This window comes from Peromyscus eremicus, chromosome 9, assembly GCF_949786415.1.
Source record: "Peromyscus eremicus chromosome 9, PerEre_H2_v1, whole genome shotgun sequence".
NCBI lineage: Eukaryota > Metazoa > Chordata > Mammalia > Rodentia > Cricetidae > Peromyscus > Peromyscus eremicus.
The window spans coordinates 89,788,221-89,807,016 of record NC_081425.1 but is presented as its reverse complement, the minus strand read 5'-3'; the positions used below and the strand labels follow the sequence as shown (position 1 = coordinate 89,807,016).

The window sequence follows — 18,796 nt, the reverse complement described above, 5'->3', positions numbered from 1 at the left end:
TTAGCATATACATAGCATAGCTTTAATAAGATTTATTATTTAATATTAAATATACAGAAACTTAAAAAGATATTTTTCATCTCTCAAAGAATTATGCATTACATTTTACCAAGTGAAAAAAAAATCACTAGGTCTGGCTCATTAAATTAGTACATAAAAGGTCTTTTATTGCAATGATATTTAACATGTTACTACTGAAGCAACTAAAGCATTACTGTACTGAGAAATTCATCTCCTTAGAAGCATATGGGAACCTTACACTATCACTTTTATAAAGTAGATGTATGCAGGATTCCAGGAATTTAGCATGTCATTGGCATTTAGCAATATAATCATAATTAAAACAGCAAAACTGTCTCCTTACAGTGATAATCCTATCTTTAGTAGGTAAGTACAAAACCACATATGAAAATGAAAAGCAACAGAACTAGAACAGAATCTCAATACTATGACTTTTTAAAATAATTAAAACTTTATTTTCAAGAACTTGCAAATAAAAAACATCACACAAAGAAGTCAGCCAGACTCCAAATTGCATGAACTTCTATGGTTAGAAGAGTCATCCTGAAGCTGTGGAACTTCACAAAAGATCTTACTTTCAGTATCAACTATTATTTTATGCATTTAATTTACCACAACCTCCACCTCAAATCATGAGAGCCAAACTAGAAAAACAATGAGCTTTATATTCTTTCATAGCTTGTGTCTGATAACTGCTTTCCACCCTTCCTCACCACCTAACATTTACCCTTTCTTGTTCCCATTCTTACATGGTATATTGTACACACATATTTGTTTGCTTATATACATTATATATAAATATATAAATTACAGACTAGAGTCCACATGAGGAAAAACATGCAGTATTTTTCCTTTCTGAAACTGTTTGACCTCAACTAATATTATATATTGTAAGTTCATCAATTTTTCTGCAAATTGTGATTTTATTTTTCTTTAGCGTTGAATAATATTCCATTTGTATCAGATTTTAATTATCCATCCATCTCTTGATGAATAATTAGGTTCCTTTCATTTCCTTGCTAAAATGAATAAAGCATATCTCTGCAGATGGCTAGAAATAATAAAGATTAGGGAATAAATTAAAGAAATAAACATTAAAATAACAAAACACAAAATCAATCAGAATTGGTTCTTAGATCAAGAGTGTCATCATAACAGACTCCAGCAAAAATCAGAACATTACTAGGACCATTATAAAAAATTATACTCTAAAAAGCCAGATAACTCAGAAGAAATAGATTTTCTAAATGTATATCACCTAAAAAAATTAAACTTAGAAGATATCAATAATGCAAACAGACTCATTACAAGAAAGGAGATTGAAGCCATAGTCAAAGTCCTCTCATCAAAGGAAAGTCCAGAAAGCTGATTCACTGCTGAATTCTATCCAACTTTCAAGAAAGATCTCTTACCAATTCTTAACTTTTTCCACAAAACAGAAGATGAAGGAGCACTACCAAATTTATTCTATGAAGTGAGTATTATTCTGATGCCCAAACCAGGTAAAGACACAAGAACAACAATAAGAAAACTACCGACCCATTTCTTTAATGAACATAGATGCAAAAATTCTCAGAAAAATACTTGGCAAACAGAATTCAGGAACATATTATATTAAGGAGATTATATATTATGACCAAGTGGGCTTCATCCCAGAAAGGCAATGTTGGTTCACAAACATAAATTAATAAATATAATATACCATATAAATGAATTTAAGGACAGAAACCACATAATCATTTTGACTGATTTTAAGAAGATATTTGACAAAATACATTATACCTTCATGATAAAGTTTTGGAGATATTAGGAATAGATGGAATATACTTCAAAATAATAGAGTGTACAACCAACCTATAACATACATTATATTAAATGGAGACAAACTGAGAGCATTTCCTCTAAAAGCAGGAATAAAACATAAGAATGCCCAATCTCCCCTCTCTTATTTGATACAGTACTCAAAGTCTTAGTTATAGCAAAAGAAAGACACAGAAGATGGATAAAAATAAGAAAGGAAGAAGTCAAATTATTTTTATTTGTAGATGGCATGATCCTTGACTTAAAAGGTACTATATAGTTTACTAGAAATCTCTGTGATCTAATAAACACAATAAAGTTGCAGAATAAAAAAAAACCAACATAAAAAAACAAACAGTGGCCTTCATATTTTCCAACAATGTACTCTCAGAGAAATAAATTATAAAAATATTCCAATCAAAATAACTCCAAAAAACCTGAAGTATTTAGGAATATAACCTAGTCAAAAAATAAAAAGACCCCCAAACAACAAAAACTTCAAGACACTGAAAAAGGAAATCACACAAGGTACTAGATGATAGAAAGACCTTCCATACTCTTGGACTGGCAGAATTAGTATTGTGGAAATTGCTGTATTATCAAAAATATACAGACTTACTGTAATTATCGAAAATCTGATATATTCACAGATCACATAAACAAATCAGTAAGTATACTGTCACACTAGATATATTTAGAAAAACCAATTAAAGAATCATAAGGAACCACAAAGGAGCACAAATAGCCAAAGTACTCCTAAGGAGTAAGAATACTGCTGGATTATGACAATACTTGCTCCCAAACTATATCATCAGTATAGTGATAAAAACAGTCTAGTATTGGCACAAAAACAGGAAGGAGGACCAACAGAAAGGAGGACCCAGAAATAAAAGACAAAGCTATGCTCACTTAATTTTGACAATGGAGACAAAAAGCATGTATTTGAAAATAAGATAGCCTATTCAAACAAATGGTGCTCTCAAAATTGGATATTTTATCTGCAGTAGAATGAAATCAGATTAATTTTTCAACTTGTTAAAAAAACAATTCAGCCGGGCGGTGGTGGCGCACGCCTTTAATCCCAGCACTCGGGAGGCAGAGGCAGGCGGATCTCTGTGAGTTCGAGGCCAGCCTGGGCTACCAAGTGAGTTCCAGGAAAGGTGCAAAGCTACACAGAGAAACCCTGTCTCGAAAAACCAAAAAAAAAACAAAAAACAAAAAAAAAAAACCACACACACACACACACACACAAAAAAAAAAGGCCGGGCGGTGGTGGCGCACGCCTTTAATCCCAGCACTCGGGAGGCAGAGCCAGGCGGATCTCTGTGAGTTCGAGGCCAGCCTGGACTACCAAGTGAGTCCCAGGAAAGGCGCAAAGCTACATAGAGAAACCCTGTCTCGAAAAACCAAAAAAAAAAAAAAAAAATTCAAAATTGAATCAAATCCCTTAATTTAAAACCTGAAACACTGAAATAAAAGAAAACAGATAATACTCTTCAAGATACTAGGTTCATCAAGAACTTTATGAATAAACACCATTTATACAGGAACTAGCCTTAAGTACCAACAGATGAGACTATATGAAATTTTAACTATTAGCAACAGAAACTATCAACAGAGGAAACAGCGAAGAAGAGAGAAAATCTTTTCAGCTACACTTTACACAAGGGGCTAATTTCCAGAATTTACAAAGAACTGAATAAATTAAATACTAAGGAAATAAAATTGCCAATCAACAAACGGGCAAGTAAACTGAGCAGTTTTCAAACAGAGAGACACAGATGTATGGTGATATTTTATTTGTGCTCGAAAAAATAAAGCTTGCATGAAGATCAGAGGAAAAAGCCAGTCGCTATATTAAACATAAGGCCCAGGCAGTGGTAGCACATGCCTTTAATCCTAGCATTTGGGAGGCAGAGATTTATCCAGATCTCTGTGAGTTCAGGACCACACTGGGCACAGAGCTAGGCGTGGTGACACATGCCTTTAATCCCAGCACTAGTTAACCATAGAGGTCTGGAGGTCTGTACAGACAGGAAATGATAGAGCTGGGTGGAAAGAAGAAGCTGACCAGAGAGAGGAAGTAAGATGGCAGGGCACAGAAAGGGTTTATAGGTGTGAGTATACAGGAAGTAGCTCTCTCTTAGGCTGAGGATTTCCTAGGGGTAAGAATGTGGCTGGCTTCTTTCTCCTTCTCTGATCTCTCAGTTTTCACTCCAGTATCTTGCTCTGGGTTTTTAATTAATGCTGCAGGCCGCAGGAATATGTCATAAGAACTCAGCTGGTTATGGCAAAGTCACTACCTGGAGGAATCAGGGAATTCCTCCAGAGGAAGCCAAATCCCAAGGAGTTTTTGGTGTTACTTGGCTTGTTACATATCAGCTGTATTCTGTTATAAAAATCACGTGTGCCTTCATAGTCTTCCCAATTGATTTTTCCCTAAGAAGGGCTAACAATGTGCACTGATCACTCTCTAGACATACACATTCCAGGCATTTGGAGAACAGCCCCAGGAAAGGCTTTCTCTGGAATCAGATATCTCCCCTAGCCATTTTCAAGGACTAAAGGAGACACCACCCAGGTGGTCACCCAACTTCCGAGGACTAACAGTGATAACCACCCACAGGCGAGTCTCCTGACTTAAGGTAAATTCCACAAGGAGACACCGCCCAGGTGGTCACCCAATTTCCGAGGACTAACAGTGATAAGAGCCCACATACAAGTCTCCTGACTTAAGGTAAATTCCACAAGGAGACATGGCTTAGGAGAGGTGGATGTTAAGTAATAGCTTTACACAGTTTAGCTCGGACCCTCCCTTTTATATACCGGGACTTCCAGGGCACAGAGAGGAGAAGAGAAAAGAGAATGGAAGAACTAGATGGGTAAGAACTTGAGAGGAACAAACTGAGATAGGGAAGAACTAGATCGAAGGGCTAAAAGAGAGGACTAGAGGAACGAGATGGAAGATGAGGAAGAGCAAGATGGGGAAGAACAAGATGAGGAAGAGCCAGATGAGAGAGAAGATGGGAGAGGAGCTGATAGGGGAAAGAACTAGATAGATGAGAACCTAGAAGGGTCAGAACTATATGAAGGAATTAAGATAGAACCTAGAGGTAGGTAAATATAGAGAAATCAGGCAAGAAAGGAGCTAGACATGAGAGAATAGAAGCTGTGTAGAGAGAGAACTGTCACAGAATAATAAAGTGTACGAACTAAGGAGTCTCGTGTACATAGATTCATTTCCTTTCATCAAAGATTAATTATCAGCTGGTTGTAGATTCTTCCCGGACCCTGGGAGGGGACTATCTAGGGGCTGGATCCCCATAGTCCCCGATAAATTAATAAGACCTTTTAAGATTTGTCTTAAACAGATGGCCAGTAACTGATTTTAAAAAGTACTCAGTCTCTCTAACCATCAGGGAAACACAAATTAAAACTACTCTTACCCCAACTCATCATCAAGAAAACTAGTAACAGGGACTGGAGAGATGGCTCTGAGGTTAAAGAGTATTTGCTGCTCTTGCAGGAGACCCCAGTTTGGATCTGAGCACCCACATGGCAGCTTACAATCATCTGTAACTCCAGATCTAGGGGATCAATAAAGCAGTTCAGCTGAGATCCTTTTGGGTGAGGACTCAGAGGCTTTCAGTCTGAGAAGACAGGATCAAGCTGAGGAGTTGGTGAGATGAGGTTGGCTGTGGCTTGTTCTGCTTCACCCCAATATCTTCAGTTTCACCCCAATATCTGGTTCTCGGTTTTTTATTATATTAACTGAAAGGACCAAGCAGATGCCATAACAGGCTGCTCAGTCTTCTCTCAGAGATCAGGCCTCAATTTCAGTTTCCTGAGACTTGAGCAAGCAGTTTCTGGGAGGGCCATGAACAAAAGACATAGCCCTTGCAGTAGCTCCCTTTCTGCACGTACTCTGACTGCTCAAAGTTCAGCCAGATGTTTACTCTCTGGGGCCCCTCACCAACTTAGAGTTATGTGCAGTACATGCTTGGCCAGCCAGCCCCCATGGTGGCTCAAGGACAAAGCCTGGGACTTGTGCTGGACTGCCCCCAAAGTAATAAATTGTAACCACCAACCAGTAAATTCAAAGGTTACATACCCTCACCCAATTAAAAGAGAACAGAGATAAAAATAAACCAATCCGAGTTGCACCCGTGCAAAACTCCCCCAACCCCCCTGAAGGGCTTGAGGATTTTGCCTTTAAAAAGCTAGCCACACAAAGAAAAAGCAAGTTCCTCCTGGCCTCACGACTACGAGTGAGTGCTTTGGATCGAGCTTCCCTGCCCGCGGCTTGTAAACAAACAGAAATAAACCATGCTATTGCATTCTGAACCTAAGGTCTCTGGTGATGTCTTTGGGGTCCCAATCTGGGCATAACATTAACCATTAGATTTCATGCTACAGACTAAGGCTCTCATCTGGCCTCTGCAGGCAAAACACTCAGACACATAAAATCAAAGTAAATAAATCTAAATAAATAAATCTGACAGTGCTGGGAACATAAAACCATCTTGTGTAAAACTATTCTGTGTGATTTTGAAAAATGTCACGTGTGCACGCTGTGTTAAAGAGCCAGTCCTAAGGCAGCTCAGAGAGGAGCCAAGCCTAAGGGAGGCTCTCTGATGTGTTAATGAGCCAACCCTAAGCTGTGACCCCTGAGAGTGCAAAGTTAATGCCTACTGGAACAGTACAAAACTTGGAGGTGGCCCCGGATCTTACTGTCCTCCCTGAGATGGGGCACTTCAAGCCACTGTGTTGATCCTCATCTGCAAAGGGACTTTGAGACTGCCCACTGTGTGACTCTGGCTTATGAGTCAAATTTCACCTTCAAATTTCTTGCATAGTTGATGAGTTCACACAGGCCCACCTGGCAGAACTAGCCCCTGGCCAGTGCTCTTAAGGACTTTCTGGAACTTCCAACAGTGCCACACTCCAGGTGACATAAGACCTCCTAGCAGATGCTGGTCAAGCTCACAGCTCACTGGCTCTGCTTGTCAGTCAACAAATGTTGGGAAGGATATGGAGAAAGAGGAACCCATATTCACTGCTGGAGGTGAAAATGAATACTGCCATTATGGATATCAGCTTGGAGGTTGCTTAAAAAATTAAAAATAGCCGGGCGGTGGTGGCGCACGCCTTTAATCCCAGCACTCGGGAGGCAGAGCCAGGCGGATCTCTGTGAGTTCGAGGCCAGCCTGGGCTACAGAGTGAGTGCCAGGAAAGGCGCAAAACTACAGAGAAACCCTGTCTCGAAAAACCAAAAAAAAAAAAAAAAAAAAAAAAAAAATAGAACTACTATATTACTCAGCTCTCACTCCTGGGCACATAAAGAACTTAATTCTATCACTTATAAGACATACTATTCAAGTTTTGTAAAACTGCCCCTTGGTGCTCTTATCTGGGAAAATGAGAATACTAACTGACCACCATTCTTTTCAAAATTACTATAAGATATAACTAACTAATTCACATGGAGTAACAGAATTTTCCTAGGGACCTGCCCTGAGAAGATTCCTCCCAGAGTCCTGGGGAAGACACTACATCTGGCATGAGGTTATCTGAGGGAAAGAATCTATATACACTGAAGAGCCAAAGCATCCCCATTTCAAACAAGCCGCTCGCCCCAACTTGAAACAGGCCTGAGTTTCAAAATTCTCAGAGCTGCTGATAAGTGCCAGGACAAAGTCAGAATGTTTGAAGAGCCATGTGGTAGGAACTGATTAACCACAGAATGCCCCAATGCCGGAGGTAATCTATAAAGTTTATCAAACAACCGGTTAAAACTACAAAGTAAGATAACACAAATTCTGAAAAGCCCCTATAACTTGAGCCAATCAGAATTGTACCCGAACTAGCACCCCTAAATGATGTAACCTTGTGGTTTTTGCCTTTAAAAACTGAGCTTGCAGAGGGGTGGGTACCTCCTCTAGCCTCCACTGTGTCGGGGTGCTCGACCGAGGTCCCTGCCGTGGCTTGAATTGAAATAAACCTTGCTTTTGCATTTCGGTGAGTTCAAGTCTCTGGTGGTCTCTTTGGGGGTCTTGCGCCCAGGGCACAACATACACCATGCTCTTTGTCCATTTACTTTATTCCTCTATGACAAAATTCTATCTATATGGCTTCAGCTCTGTCCTCACATTCAGCTTCTCTCTGTGCCCACTTTTCCTGTCCTCATAGTTTTAGCAAGCAACTATGCTTTGAACTCATCTTGTCCTCTGTTCCTTCATCCTCCATCTTTCCTTCCTTGCTCCTTACTCTGGCCCTGGGAAACTCTGCCCTCTCCTCTCCTCTCCAGCCACATGACTCTGCCTTACCATCTATAGAAATTCTCCTTGTTCTCCTCTCCTCTGCTGAGAAAACACACTGCTCTGCCTGTTTTCTCTCCCTGTCACAAGACTCTTGCTCTGACCAGAAAATCTGCCCCTGTCTTTACTACACCTGGTTATGCAAAAAGCCCTATTGTCCTGAGTCAATAGCTCTGTGGTGCTACTAGGCCTGAAGGCAAGGGATGGTCTGAGCTTCATTTGTACAAGAAACAAAGCTATGCATCCACAGTCCCGCCTGTCTCCTAGGCCCTGCAGGGGTGTTAGTTACCAAGTGGATCAGCAGTTAGTCTGAGAAGCTAAACTGTTCACCAATGGCCTACTAGTATATGGGCACACAAGAATTCATAGCAGAAGACAGCTGATATATTAAAAACTGAATAACACCGAATATTCCTTGATAAATGGCTTCCTCTAGAAAAATGTCTTGAATTTTCTAGGTATAGCTTCAATATACAGCTGAATCTCCATAATATATTCTTGCAGGCCGCTAGAATGGAGAACATTAAAGTGTGAATAGCTATAAAGTTACAAGGGTTTAAGGTGACTAAATGACATAAGCACAACTTTGGTCATTGAAATAAAGATCAATCAGAACCATCTGAAATATAGGAAACAGCATTAGTACTTGATAGGGTCGGCAAAAAAACTGAGGAGGTGCTCAGTAATCTACTAGCTTGTTGAGCAAGTCAGGCAGTGTATCAAAGATAGACAGAGGCCCATGACCCCACAACTCCATTCCAGTTAGAGAAAATAAACAGACCTCTTCAAGGCTGCTGCCTTAGTCAGTTGGGTTTCTAGTGCTGTGATAAAGCACCATGACCACAAGCAACTTAGGGAGGAAAGGGTTTGTTCATCTTACAGCTTGTCAGGAAAGGAGGGCAGAGCAGGAACTAAAGGCTGGAACCTGGGACAGGTAAGCAGAAGCCATGGACGAGTGCTACTCACTAGTTTGCTCTTCCTAACTCGTTCAGTGTGCTTTCTTATATAACCCAGGACCACCTACCCTGGGATGTACCACCCACAGTGGGTTGAGCCCTCCTACATCAACCATTAATCAAGACAACAGCCCATAGAATTGCCTAGAGGCCAAAATCTTAATAACACCATTTTCTCAATAAAGATTCCCTCTTCTGGGGCTGGAGAGATGGTCGAGCAGTTCAGAGTGCTGGCTGCTCTTGAAAGGGCCTTGGGTTCAATTTACAGGACCCACAGCAGCTTACAATCATCTATAACTCCAGTGCCAGGAGAACTGGTACTGGATGTATTTGTACCCATGGGCACAAATCACGTATGTGGTACACAGATATACATGCAGGCAAAGCACCCCCCACCCCCGGCACACAGCAGACCAAGCTGGGTATGGTGATACACATCTACAATCCTGGCACTTGGGAGGATGAGGCAGGAGGATCAGGAGTTTGATGTCAGCCTACATTACAGAGTAAGAGCCTGTCCCAAAAGAAAAAAAGAGAAAAAAAAATTCTCATTTCAGATAACAAGCTGTGTCAAGTTGAACAAACAAAATAAACCCAATAAGGACAAATGCTCATATCAGTTTCTTTTGAACAGTCATAAAATCAAATATGCCAATATCTATCAATAAGAAAGTGCAAAGGCAAACTGTTTAATATTACTCAGCAATAAAGGGAAACTCATTATTAACATTGGCAGCATCAACAAATCTTAAAAAGGTTATGTTGCAGTAATTAAAACAAAAATAGTATATATTGTTTGATTCAATTTTTACAAAATTCTACAGGGAAAATGACAGTATATAAATCATAACTGTAGCTCCCTCTGGGGATACGGAAAACTGAATAAAAAGAGACATGAAAGGGCAAGTTAAGTATCTCATGTACTTTAATGAAGCAGTAAAATGATAGAAAAAGTAAGGTCCGGGTTCTGTCACTCAACAGCTGCCTTCAAATATCTGTTCTTATAAAGGTGTTATAAGGTCTAGAAGATAGCAAAAACATTAAGAATAGTTTCTAAAAATGTCAGTTATCTTAATGCACAAACAGTATATAGACTTATAAACAGGAAAGAGTCTTTTATCCATGGGAGACACCTCATATTACATTAAGACAATACTTTTCAAACGAAAATGGGCATTAAGGGCTGGAGAAATGGCACAGTGTTTGATAAAGTACAAGTGTGTGTGGACCTAGGTATGGATCCCTAGAACCATTGTTTAAAAAAAAAAAAAAGCCAGGAAGGTGTGGCAGCTACCTATAATCCCAGCACTTTGGAGGCAGAAACAGAAAATACCCAGGGCAAGCTGGCTAGCTAGCCTACCAGAGTTGGTGAGCTCTGAGTTCAGAAAGAGACCCCATTTCAATGAATAAAGTGGGTAGTGACCAAGAAAAACATCTGATGTAAACTTTGGGCCTCCACATGCATGTGCATACAAATGCAAGCACACTTAGATACATATACAGGTATGCCCAAACACACGAGAGCATGAATGCAGGGATGGACACATGGACAGACGGGGACACACACACACACACACACACACACACACACACACACACACACACACACACAAATGTACTTAAAAGTAATATTCCTAAAATTAACTTCAACATTCAAATAAATTCTTCAAATTAATCATTATATATTGATGACACTATGTTCAGCAAAGCCTTGGGACAGGGTATTATGAACCAGTAAAGAAAAGACTTAAAGAGGATTATGTATTAGAAAAACACTTTCTCGGGCTGGAGAGATGGCTCAGTGATTAAGAGCACTGACTTCTCTTCCAGAGTACCGAGGTTCAATTCCCAGCATCCACATGGCAGCTCACAACTGTCTATAACTCCAGTTCTAGGGAATCCGACATCCTCATACAGACATACATACAGACAGACAAAACACCAATAAAAAATAAAAATAAATAAATTAAAAAAATGCTTTCTTTCTCTTGGAGGGACAGATACAGGGTTTCTACTCTTGTTTACTCCAGACTCTAAGAGCCTTACACACAAAAGGAGAAACGCAATAATTAGCTTAGTTTGTACAAATTCTGAAGTAAAATGACCAGCCTAGACATTTTAGTAGTTTTTTTTCTTCTTTTAAAAATGCAGTTTTAAGCTGGACCCATGCAGGCTTACTTAGTGCTTCTTTATATACATTGACTAAGAGAAATGTCATACCTCACTACAAGATGCAACTGCTCTGTGTAAAGGTGTCAACCATTTGCTGTCTTTGGCATTAACTCTAGCTCCTGTAACAAGAAGAAAAAATAATTGAAATATTTTATACGAATTATTTTTAATAAATCTAAAGTTAGATGTAGTCCCAATTGGATAACAATTGAAAAATTACTTGTATATTTTCTGCCAATAAATTACCCTTAAGTTATAAAACAAAATCATTCTTTTAAGTTGATGTAATTATCAAAAAAGGAATCAGTTCTTTTTATTAAAAATAAAATAAACACCATTTTATATCTAGGCTAGAAAAGCCACCTTTATACAGAGCATATTCAAGATAAAATCAAATCCTACTTTAAAGTATGTGTTAACCTCAAATACTTAAAAGAAATGAACACAATTTTACTCCAAGATGAATTGTATATTAATTTAAAATCTTCATTGCATTTCTTTACTAATGAATGTATTATGTCATAAAGTAACACAAAGATAGTTGTACAGGTCTAACTATAAACAGACTGATATTATAAGGTTATTGTAAAAAAATGGATCCAATGTTTATAAATGTAGGAAAACAAAGAAGAAACAAACCAATTTACGTATCTTTCTTGGTTATACCTAAAGTTTAAAGAAAGATTTTTTAAAAATCAAGTATGTGCTGGGCGGTGGTGGTGCACGCCTTTAATCCCAGCACTCGGGAGGCAGAGGCAGGCAGATCTTTGTGAGTTTGAGGCCAGCCTGGTCTACAGAGCGAGATCCAGGAAAGGCACAAAGCTACACAGAGAAACCCTGTCTCGAAAAACCGAAAAAAAAAAAAATCAAGTATGTGTAATTAAAAAAAATTTAAGTCAACAGACAAAAGTACCAACAAAATATAAATACATCCAACAAGATAAAAATATTACATTATAAAGTTTTAAAAAAATGAACCAAATACAAGAGGATTATAGTAGTAGTATGCTGTGAGCAGAAAAGAAATTACTCTGGCTATTCAACTGGCCATCAGTTTCTGTCCTATACATCACTCTACATTTATGCTGTAAACCCCAATTCCTAATTTCCTAGATGATCAAAAAAAAAAAAAAGTATTATGAATAACCCTTAATAAATTTCTGTAGTTTTATACTTATGTACACAAATCAGAGTCAAGTATTGCTAGAATTCATACTTCCTAATGCTTACATTGCTTCTGTGTTTTTAAGTGTGAGGGTCCAGGGGACGGATAATCAAGTGCAGTGACTTTATGTCATAGCCCTAATGTAGTTGGGTGACCCCTCAGAACCTAAGTTTCTTCATCTATAAAACAGATTTCATAATATCTTGGTACAAAGATTACCATATAGCAAACCCAGTACATATGTTGATGGTAGATTTAGAAGTTCTAAACACAAGAGATTATAAAACATGCAGAAAACAAATGTATTAAAAATGTGAGTAGACTGACAGCTGTGGAACCTGCATGGGACCGGACTAGACCCTCTGCATACAGGAGACAGTTGTGTAGCTGGGTCTGTTTGAGGAGCTCCTGGCAGTGGGATCAGGATCTATCCCTGGTGCATGAGCTGGCTTTCTGGATCCCATTACCTATAGTCGGACACCTTGCTCACCCCTGATAAAGCAGGGAGGGGCTTGGTCCTGCCTCAACTGAATGTACCAGGCTTTGCTGTCCCCCTCATGGGAGAACTTACCCTTTTGGAGGAGGGGTGGGCTGGGGGGGAAGGAGCTGGAGAGGGGAGCGGAAGAAGGAATGAGAGGGGTATCTGTGGTTGGTATGTAAAGTGAATACAAAAAATTGTTTTAAATTAAAGAAAAAATTGAGAGTAGTTGAGTTCTCTAGACATCAACAGTGATGACAATGACACAACAAGAGCCAATGGGAGCTTTCAAGAATGCTGAGAAGGAAGGAGTGAAGTAAAAAATAACGACCTGATCAAAGGGAGTAGCGTCTACATTTTAAACAGTTTGTCATGCTAGGGCTCAAACTCAGGATCTTGTGAAGGTACAGAAGTGCTCTATAACAAAGCGCAACTCACACTGGAGTACATCCGTGTAATAACTATCTAGGCCCCTGGAGGCCAAGGTGGCTAAAGCACACAAGCCACCACAGTGAAGTCAGACTCTGTTTTGAATCTAGGTAAAAATATTTGAAATTTTCATTTCTTTGGAAAGCTCAAGTCCTAGTTCATAAAGGACAATAGGGTCTGTCACTCTCTCATCTGCCTGTTGAGGAGTTCCATCGTTCTCTATTATCCCTGCGGCTCTTTCTACATAAATACTCATGTCCACAAATGTAGACATACATAGTAGAGATATAGGACTGAAGATATACACAGACAACTAAAAGAGAAAGTACAAAAAGGCAAAAAGATGAGATTTCATAAATGTCTTCAAGAAGTCAGCATTAAAGTAATGACAAGACAACAGAATGTGGTGGTCACCAAGAAACAAGGCGCTCCGTGTGCTACTACAGCTTTGAGAAGTACAAAGTAAAAAAAAGCAATAACTAGAAATATCTTTTACCTTAATTAGAAATAGGAAGAGATAAGTCTATATTTGTATTTGCTTAATACAAATACTGAAACTCTAGAGGAAAACAAGCTATTACAAGAGCAGGTGCCTGAGTGTTTGGTTGGTTATGGGGTACACTGAATACTGGGCAGGCACACAGAAGGATGGGGGGAGGGAAGAGCTACTTCATTGCTATTCTCTACTATTATAGCTCATGTTATTTTCTATTTATGTACAGAATAATCTTTGTATGCCTATTCAAAAAATAAAACATATTCAGGAAGGAATTAAAGGATGATTATGAAAATTTCCAAGAATTTGGCTTCAAGCACAAACAATAGGAAACGAACCAGGAACTGGATAATTTTTTTTCTTTTTTTAAGTCTTCCTTTTGGACATGGGTTATGAGATACATAACGACATGGAAACAATCTAATTATAGGTACACTAAGGAGATCAAAATTCAAAAGAAAACTCCCTGTTCATTCTGTCTTGTTCTGACAGTCTTTTACCTTCTTCAAGTTTAATAACAATCAAAATTAATTTATCGAAACAAGCAACTACAATAAAGAATCCATTAAAAATTAACTGAGGATATCACACTGCTATTTGTGACAAATAATACTAAAAAATATAGGGCTTGTTCAATGATGGGATTTTAAACTTTTTTTTTTCTTTTTAGAAGATGGCTATCTTGTTACATCCTGGGCCTCTTTGAAAAGCACTAATCAAGACAGCCCCCCAACACAAGCCCCCAAAAGTAATAACCTAGACAGGAAGCCATCAAAGAGAACTCTTAAAAATTGTGGTTAGTGTATGTTCTGTGCAGCATGACGTGCTTAAGTGTAGCTTTCCACAGTAAATGGATGCTGGTGGTGGTGAGGGTAGGGAAGGACTCACTTTTCTTTAAGGGGCTGCTCATAGGGAGTTTGACTAGCTCCAGTGACTATATAGATAACATAAATTAGACTTTTTTTTTTTTGGAGGGGGTGGACAAGGCAGGGGGCAGACCTGGGAAGACTGGGAAGTAGAGTGATCAGGGTACATTATGTAAAATTCCCAAATAATCAATAAAAATATTATGTTAAAAAATAAAAATAAAAGCACTAACCAAATGTTTTAATTTCTTGTATGCAAAGGCCAATTTATGAAAAACTCTGTGGGCACCAATGAAAAAGGCCTCTCTCTTACACACATGCATTAATTTGTATGTGATTTGCATATTAACAAACATGATATAGTAATGCATATTTTCAAGAACAGTAGTTGGCTATATTCCTATAAAAGGAAATAATAACAGCAACAATAATAATGATCTAAGAGCCACAAGCAAAGCAGCACATTTTTGATGTGCCAGATTGCTAGAGCCTCTTTCAGTAAACTCTCTGAAGGCAACAGAGTTCTGTTCTACAAGGAACTCTCCTAGGATTAGCTATACATTAATACATACATTAGACAACAAAGCCAATCTAGTAAGGCAAAAGATATAGCCAGAGTAGTTATGTGGTCCAACAGCTAGTCAAGAGTACAGAATACTACCCGGACGGTGGTAATGAACGCCTTTAATCCCAGCACTTGGGAGGCAGGCAGATCTCTGTGAGTTCGAGGCCAGACTGGTCTACAGAGTGAATTCCAGGAAAGGCACAAAGCTACCCAGCGAAACCCTGCCTCAAAAAACAACAACAACAACAACAACAAAAAGAGTATAGAATACTAGTTAGAAAGGTTAACAGGGAAGATGGGAAGAAAGAAAGGAGCAGGAGGAGAGCATTATATTCCCTTACAGCACAAACTCTCTGTGGAGAGAATAGAAAACAAACAAACCTGTAACAGCCTGCAGCAGTGTCATCACATGCTCTACACATGACAAAAGATAAAAATCTATGAGCTAGAAAGATGCAAAGTCACTAAGAAAAGATTAACCTCTTCACTATGACCTGGTTATTCAAACAGAAACTATACACTAGGAATCCTATCTCCACTGCTACTCCGAGGTTACTGGTAGATGTTTGTTTTGGCAGGAGAAATCACTGCAAATAATGTGAAGGCAAAAAAGAAAGCAGTTGAAGGAAGATGGCATTGACGACTACTTTAACTGCTGGACCATCTCTCCAGCCCCCAATACACAGTTCTCAGAGAATAAAAATGTTTTTTAAAAGAACAAGACATGTAGACACAGATACAGACAGACTGAAAATAGAGGGAGAAGGCCTCTACACAAGCCAAGGAAAGAGGCACACAACAGAGCCTTTGCTTTCAAGAAGGAAGTAGTCCTGCTCATGCCTTCATCTTAGGTTTCTGACTAGAATTGTGAGAAGAGAAATTTCTGTTGTTTAAACTACCTGTTTGATGGCACTTTTTTTTTTTCAATGACAGCTCTGGCTAATTAATACACATGGGTTGCAAGCTTTCAAGGGATTATTCATACTTTAGGTCTAATTCTTAAAGGTAGAAATAGCAGATTCTTGTTGTGTATTAAGAATTATTTTCTAAGAGAACAATGAAATGAATTTTTGAGTAATGCCTTCCATATGCTGGCAGTGTAACAATTCAGCAGTCAACTTAGGCAGCTAAGATGGTTTGAATGGAAGCATTAAATTAATAGCTTCCAAACAAAGTATCAATTTTTAAGTGATGATAAAATTTAGTCTTTTGAACAGACCTTCTACAATAAAAATTGATGTGGATGCAAATTCTACTCTATGTGAAGCAATAGTGGTAATGAAGAAGGGTAGGAACAGGGGAAAAGAGAGATTCAGTTTATGGCAGGGGTAATGTGAATTGAACAGAATGTGAGTCTGAATTCTGCCTCTAGCTTTTCAGCTACACTAGTACAAGCTTCAGTTGTAAGTCACACTGCTAATAAAAGTTAGCTGTCTTAGTTTTCTTGCTTTGTAATTCTTTCATAGAGCTTAGGGTAAAAGAAAAGGTTTTAGTATAGTATTAAAGAGATACATTAAGTAATTATTGCTTACTGCTATTATTTTACTCCTTCTAAAACAATTATTAGTTCCAGTGGATCTCAGCTTAACCACAGATTCTAAGAAAGCTTGGCTATATGTACAATGTCAAAAACACTATTTACTTACAAATCTTGGAGCTGCATCATGCAGACATATTTACTTTCCAATTAATTTGACTACAAATTTTATAAAGTTTAATCTTAAAACAATTCATCAAAACTAATATAAAGAAACACCACCGTCAATGAGGAAATAGTTACTACTAGCCATGGTGGTTTGAATGAGATGCCTTAGGCATTTGAATTTGAACACTTGGTCCCTAGTTGGTAGTCCTGTTAGAGGTTTAGATACTGCCTTGCTGGACAAAGTATGTCACCAGGGGCAGGCTTTGAGGTTTCAAAGGCGACATACCATTCCCAGGTTACTCTGCTTCCTGTTTGTGGTTTAAAATGTGAGCCTCTCTCCATTTAATTTGATGTTGGCTGTTGGCTTGCTGTAAATTGCCTTTATTATGTTTAGGTATGTTCCCTGTATTCCTGATCGCTCCAAGACCTTTATCATGAAGGGGTGTTGGATTTTGTCAAATGCCTTTTCAGCATCTAGTGAGATGATCATGTGGTTTTTTTCTTTGAGTTTGTTTATATGGTGTATCACACTGACAGACTTTCGTATGTTGAACCATCCTTGCATCCCTGGAATGAATCCTACTTGATCATGGTGGATAATTTTTTTGATGTGTTCTTGGAGTCTGTTTGCCAGTATTTTATTGAGTATTTTTGCATCAATGTTCATGAGGGAGATCGGTCTGTAGTTCTCTTTCTTTGTTGTATCCTTTTTTGGTTTGGGAATTAGGGTAATTGTAGCCTCATAGAAGGAGTTTGGTAATGTTCCTTCTGTTTCTATTGTATGGAACAATTTAGAGAGTATTGGTATTAACTCTTCTTTGAAGATCTGGTAGAATTCTGCACTGAAACCATCTGGTCCTGGGCTTTTTTTGGTTGGGAGACTTTTAATGACTGTTTCTATTTCGTTAGGGGTTATTGGAGAGAAACTCAAAGCAATTCCACTAAAATCAGGAACGAGGCAAGGCTGTCCGCTCTCCCCATACTTATTCAATATAGTACTTGAAGTTCTAGCCAGAGCAATAAGACAACACAAGGAGATTAAGGGGATACAAATTGGAAAGGAAGAAGTCAAGCTTTCCCTATTTGCAGATGACATGATAGTATACTTGAGCAACCCCAAAGATTCCACCAAGGAACTGATACAGCTTATAAACACCTTCAGCAACATAGCAGGATACAAGATCAACTCCAAAAAATCAGTAGCCCTCCTATATACAATGGACAAAAAAGCGGAGAAGGAAATCAGAGATACATCACCCTTTACTATAGCCACAAATGACATAAAATACCTTGGGGTAACACTAACCAAGCAAGTGAAGGACCTATATGACAAGAACTTTAAGTCCCTGAAAAAAGAAATTGAAGAAGATGTCAGAAAATGGAAAGATCTCCCATGCTCATGGATAGGCAGAACTAACATAGTAAAAATGGCAATCTTACCAAAAGCAATCTACAGATTCAATGCAATCCCCATCAAAATACCAACACAATTCTTCACAGACCTGGAAAGAATAATACTCAACTTCATATGGAAAAACAAAAAACCCAGGATAGCCAAAAGAATCCTGTACAATAAAACAACCTCTGGAGGCATCACGATCCCTGACTTCAAGCTCTACTATAGAGCTACAGTAATAAAAACAGCTTGGTACTGGCATAAAAACCGACATGTGGACCAATGGAATCGAATTGAAGACCCTGACATTAATCCGCGAACACCTATGAACAAATAATTTTTGACAAAGAAGCCAAAAGTGCACAATGGAAAAAAGAAAGCATCTTCAACAAATGGTGCTGGCAAAACTGGATATCAACATGTAGCAGGCTGCAAATAGATCCATATCTATCACCGTGCACAAAACTTAAGTCCAAGTGGATCAAGGACC

At 38.5% G+C, this 18,796-nt stretch overlaps 1 protein-coding gene across 3 annotated transcripts in view; it reads right to left on the bottom strand.

Moving 5' to 3' along the window:
* Nucleotides 1-18,796, bottom strand: part of Ankrd28 (ankyrin repeat domain 28) — a 150,627-nt gene that overhangs the window by 51,808 nt on the left and 80,023 nt on the right. For all 3 annotated transcript variants that reach the window (XM_059274071.1, XM_059274072.1, XM_059274070.1), the window contains exon 4: nt 11,315-11,385. In XM_059274071.1, coding sequence (XP_059130054.1) covers nt 11,315-11,385 — 71 coding nt within the window. The remainder of the gene's footprint in view (nt 1-11,314; nt 11,386-18,796) is intronic.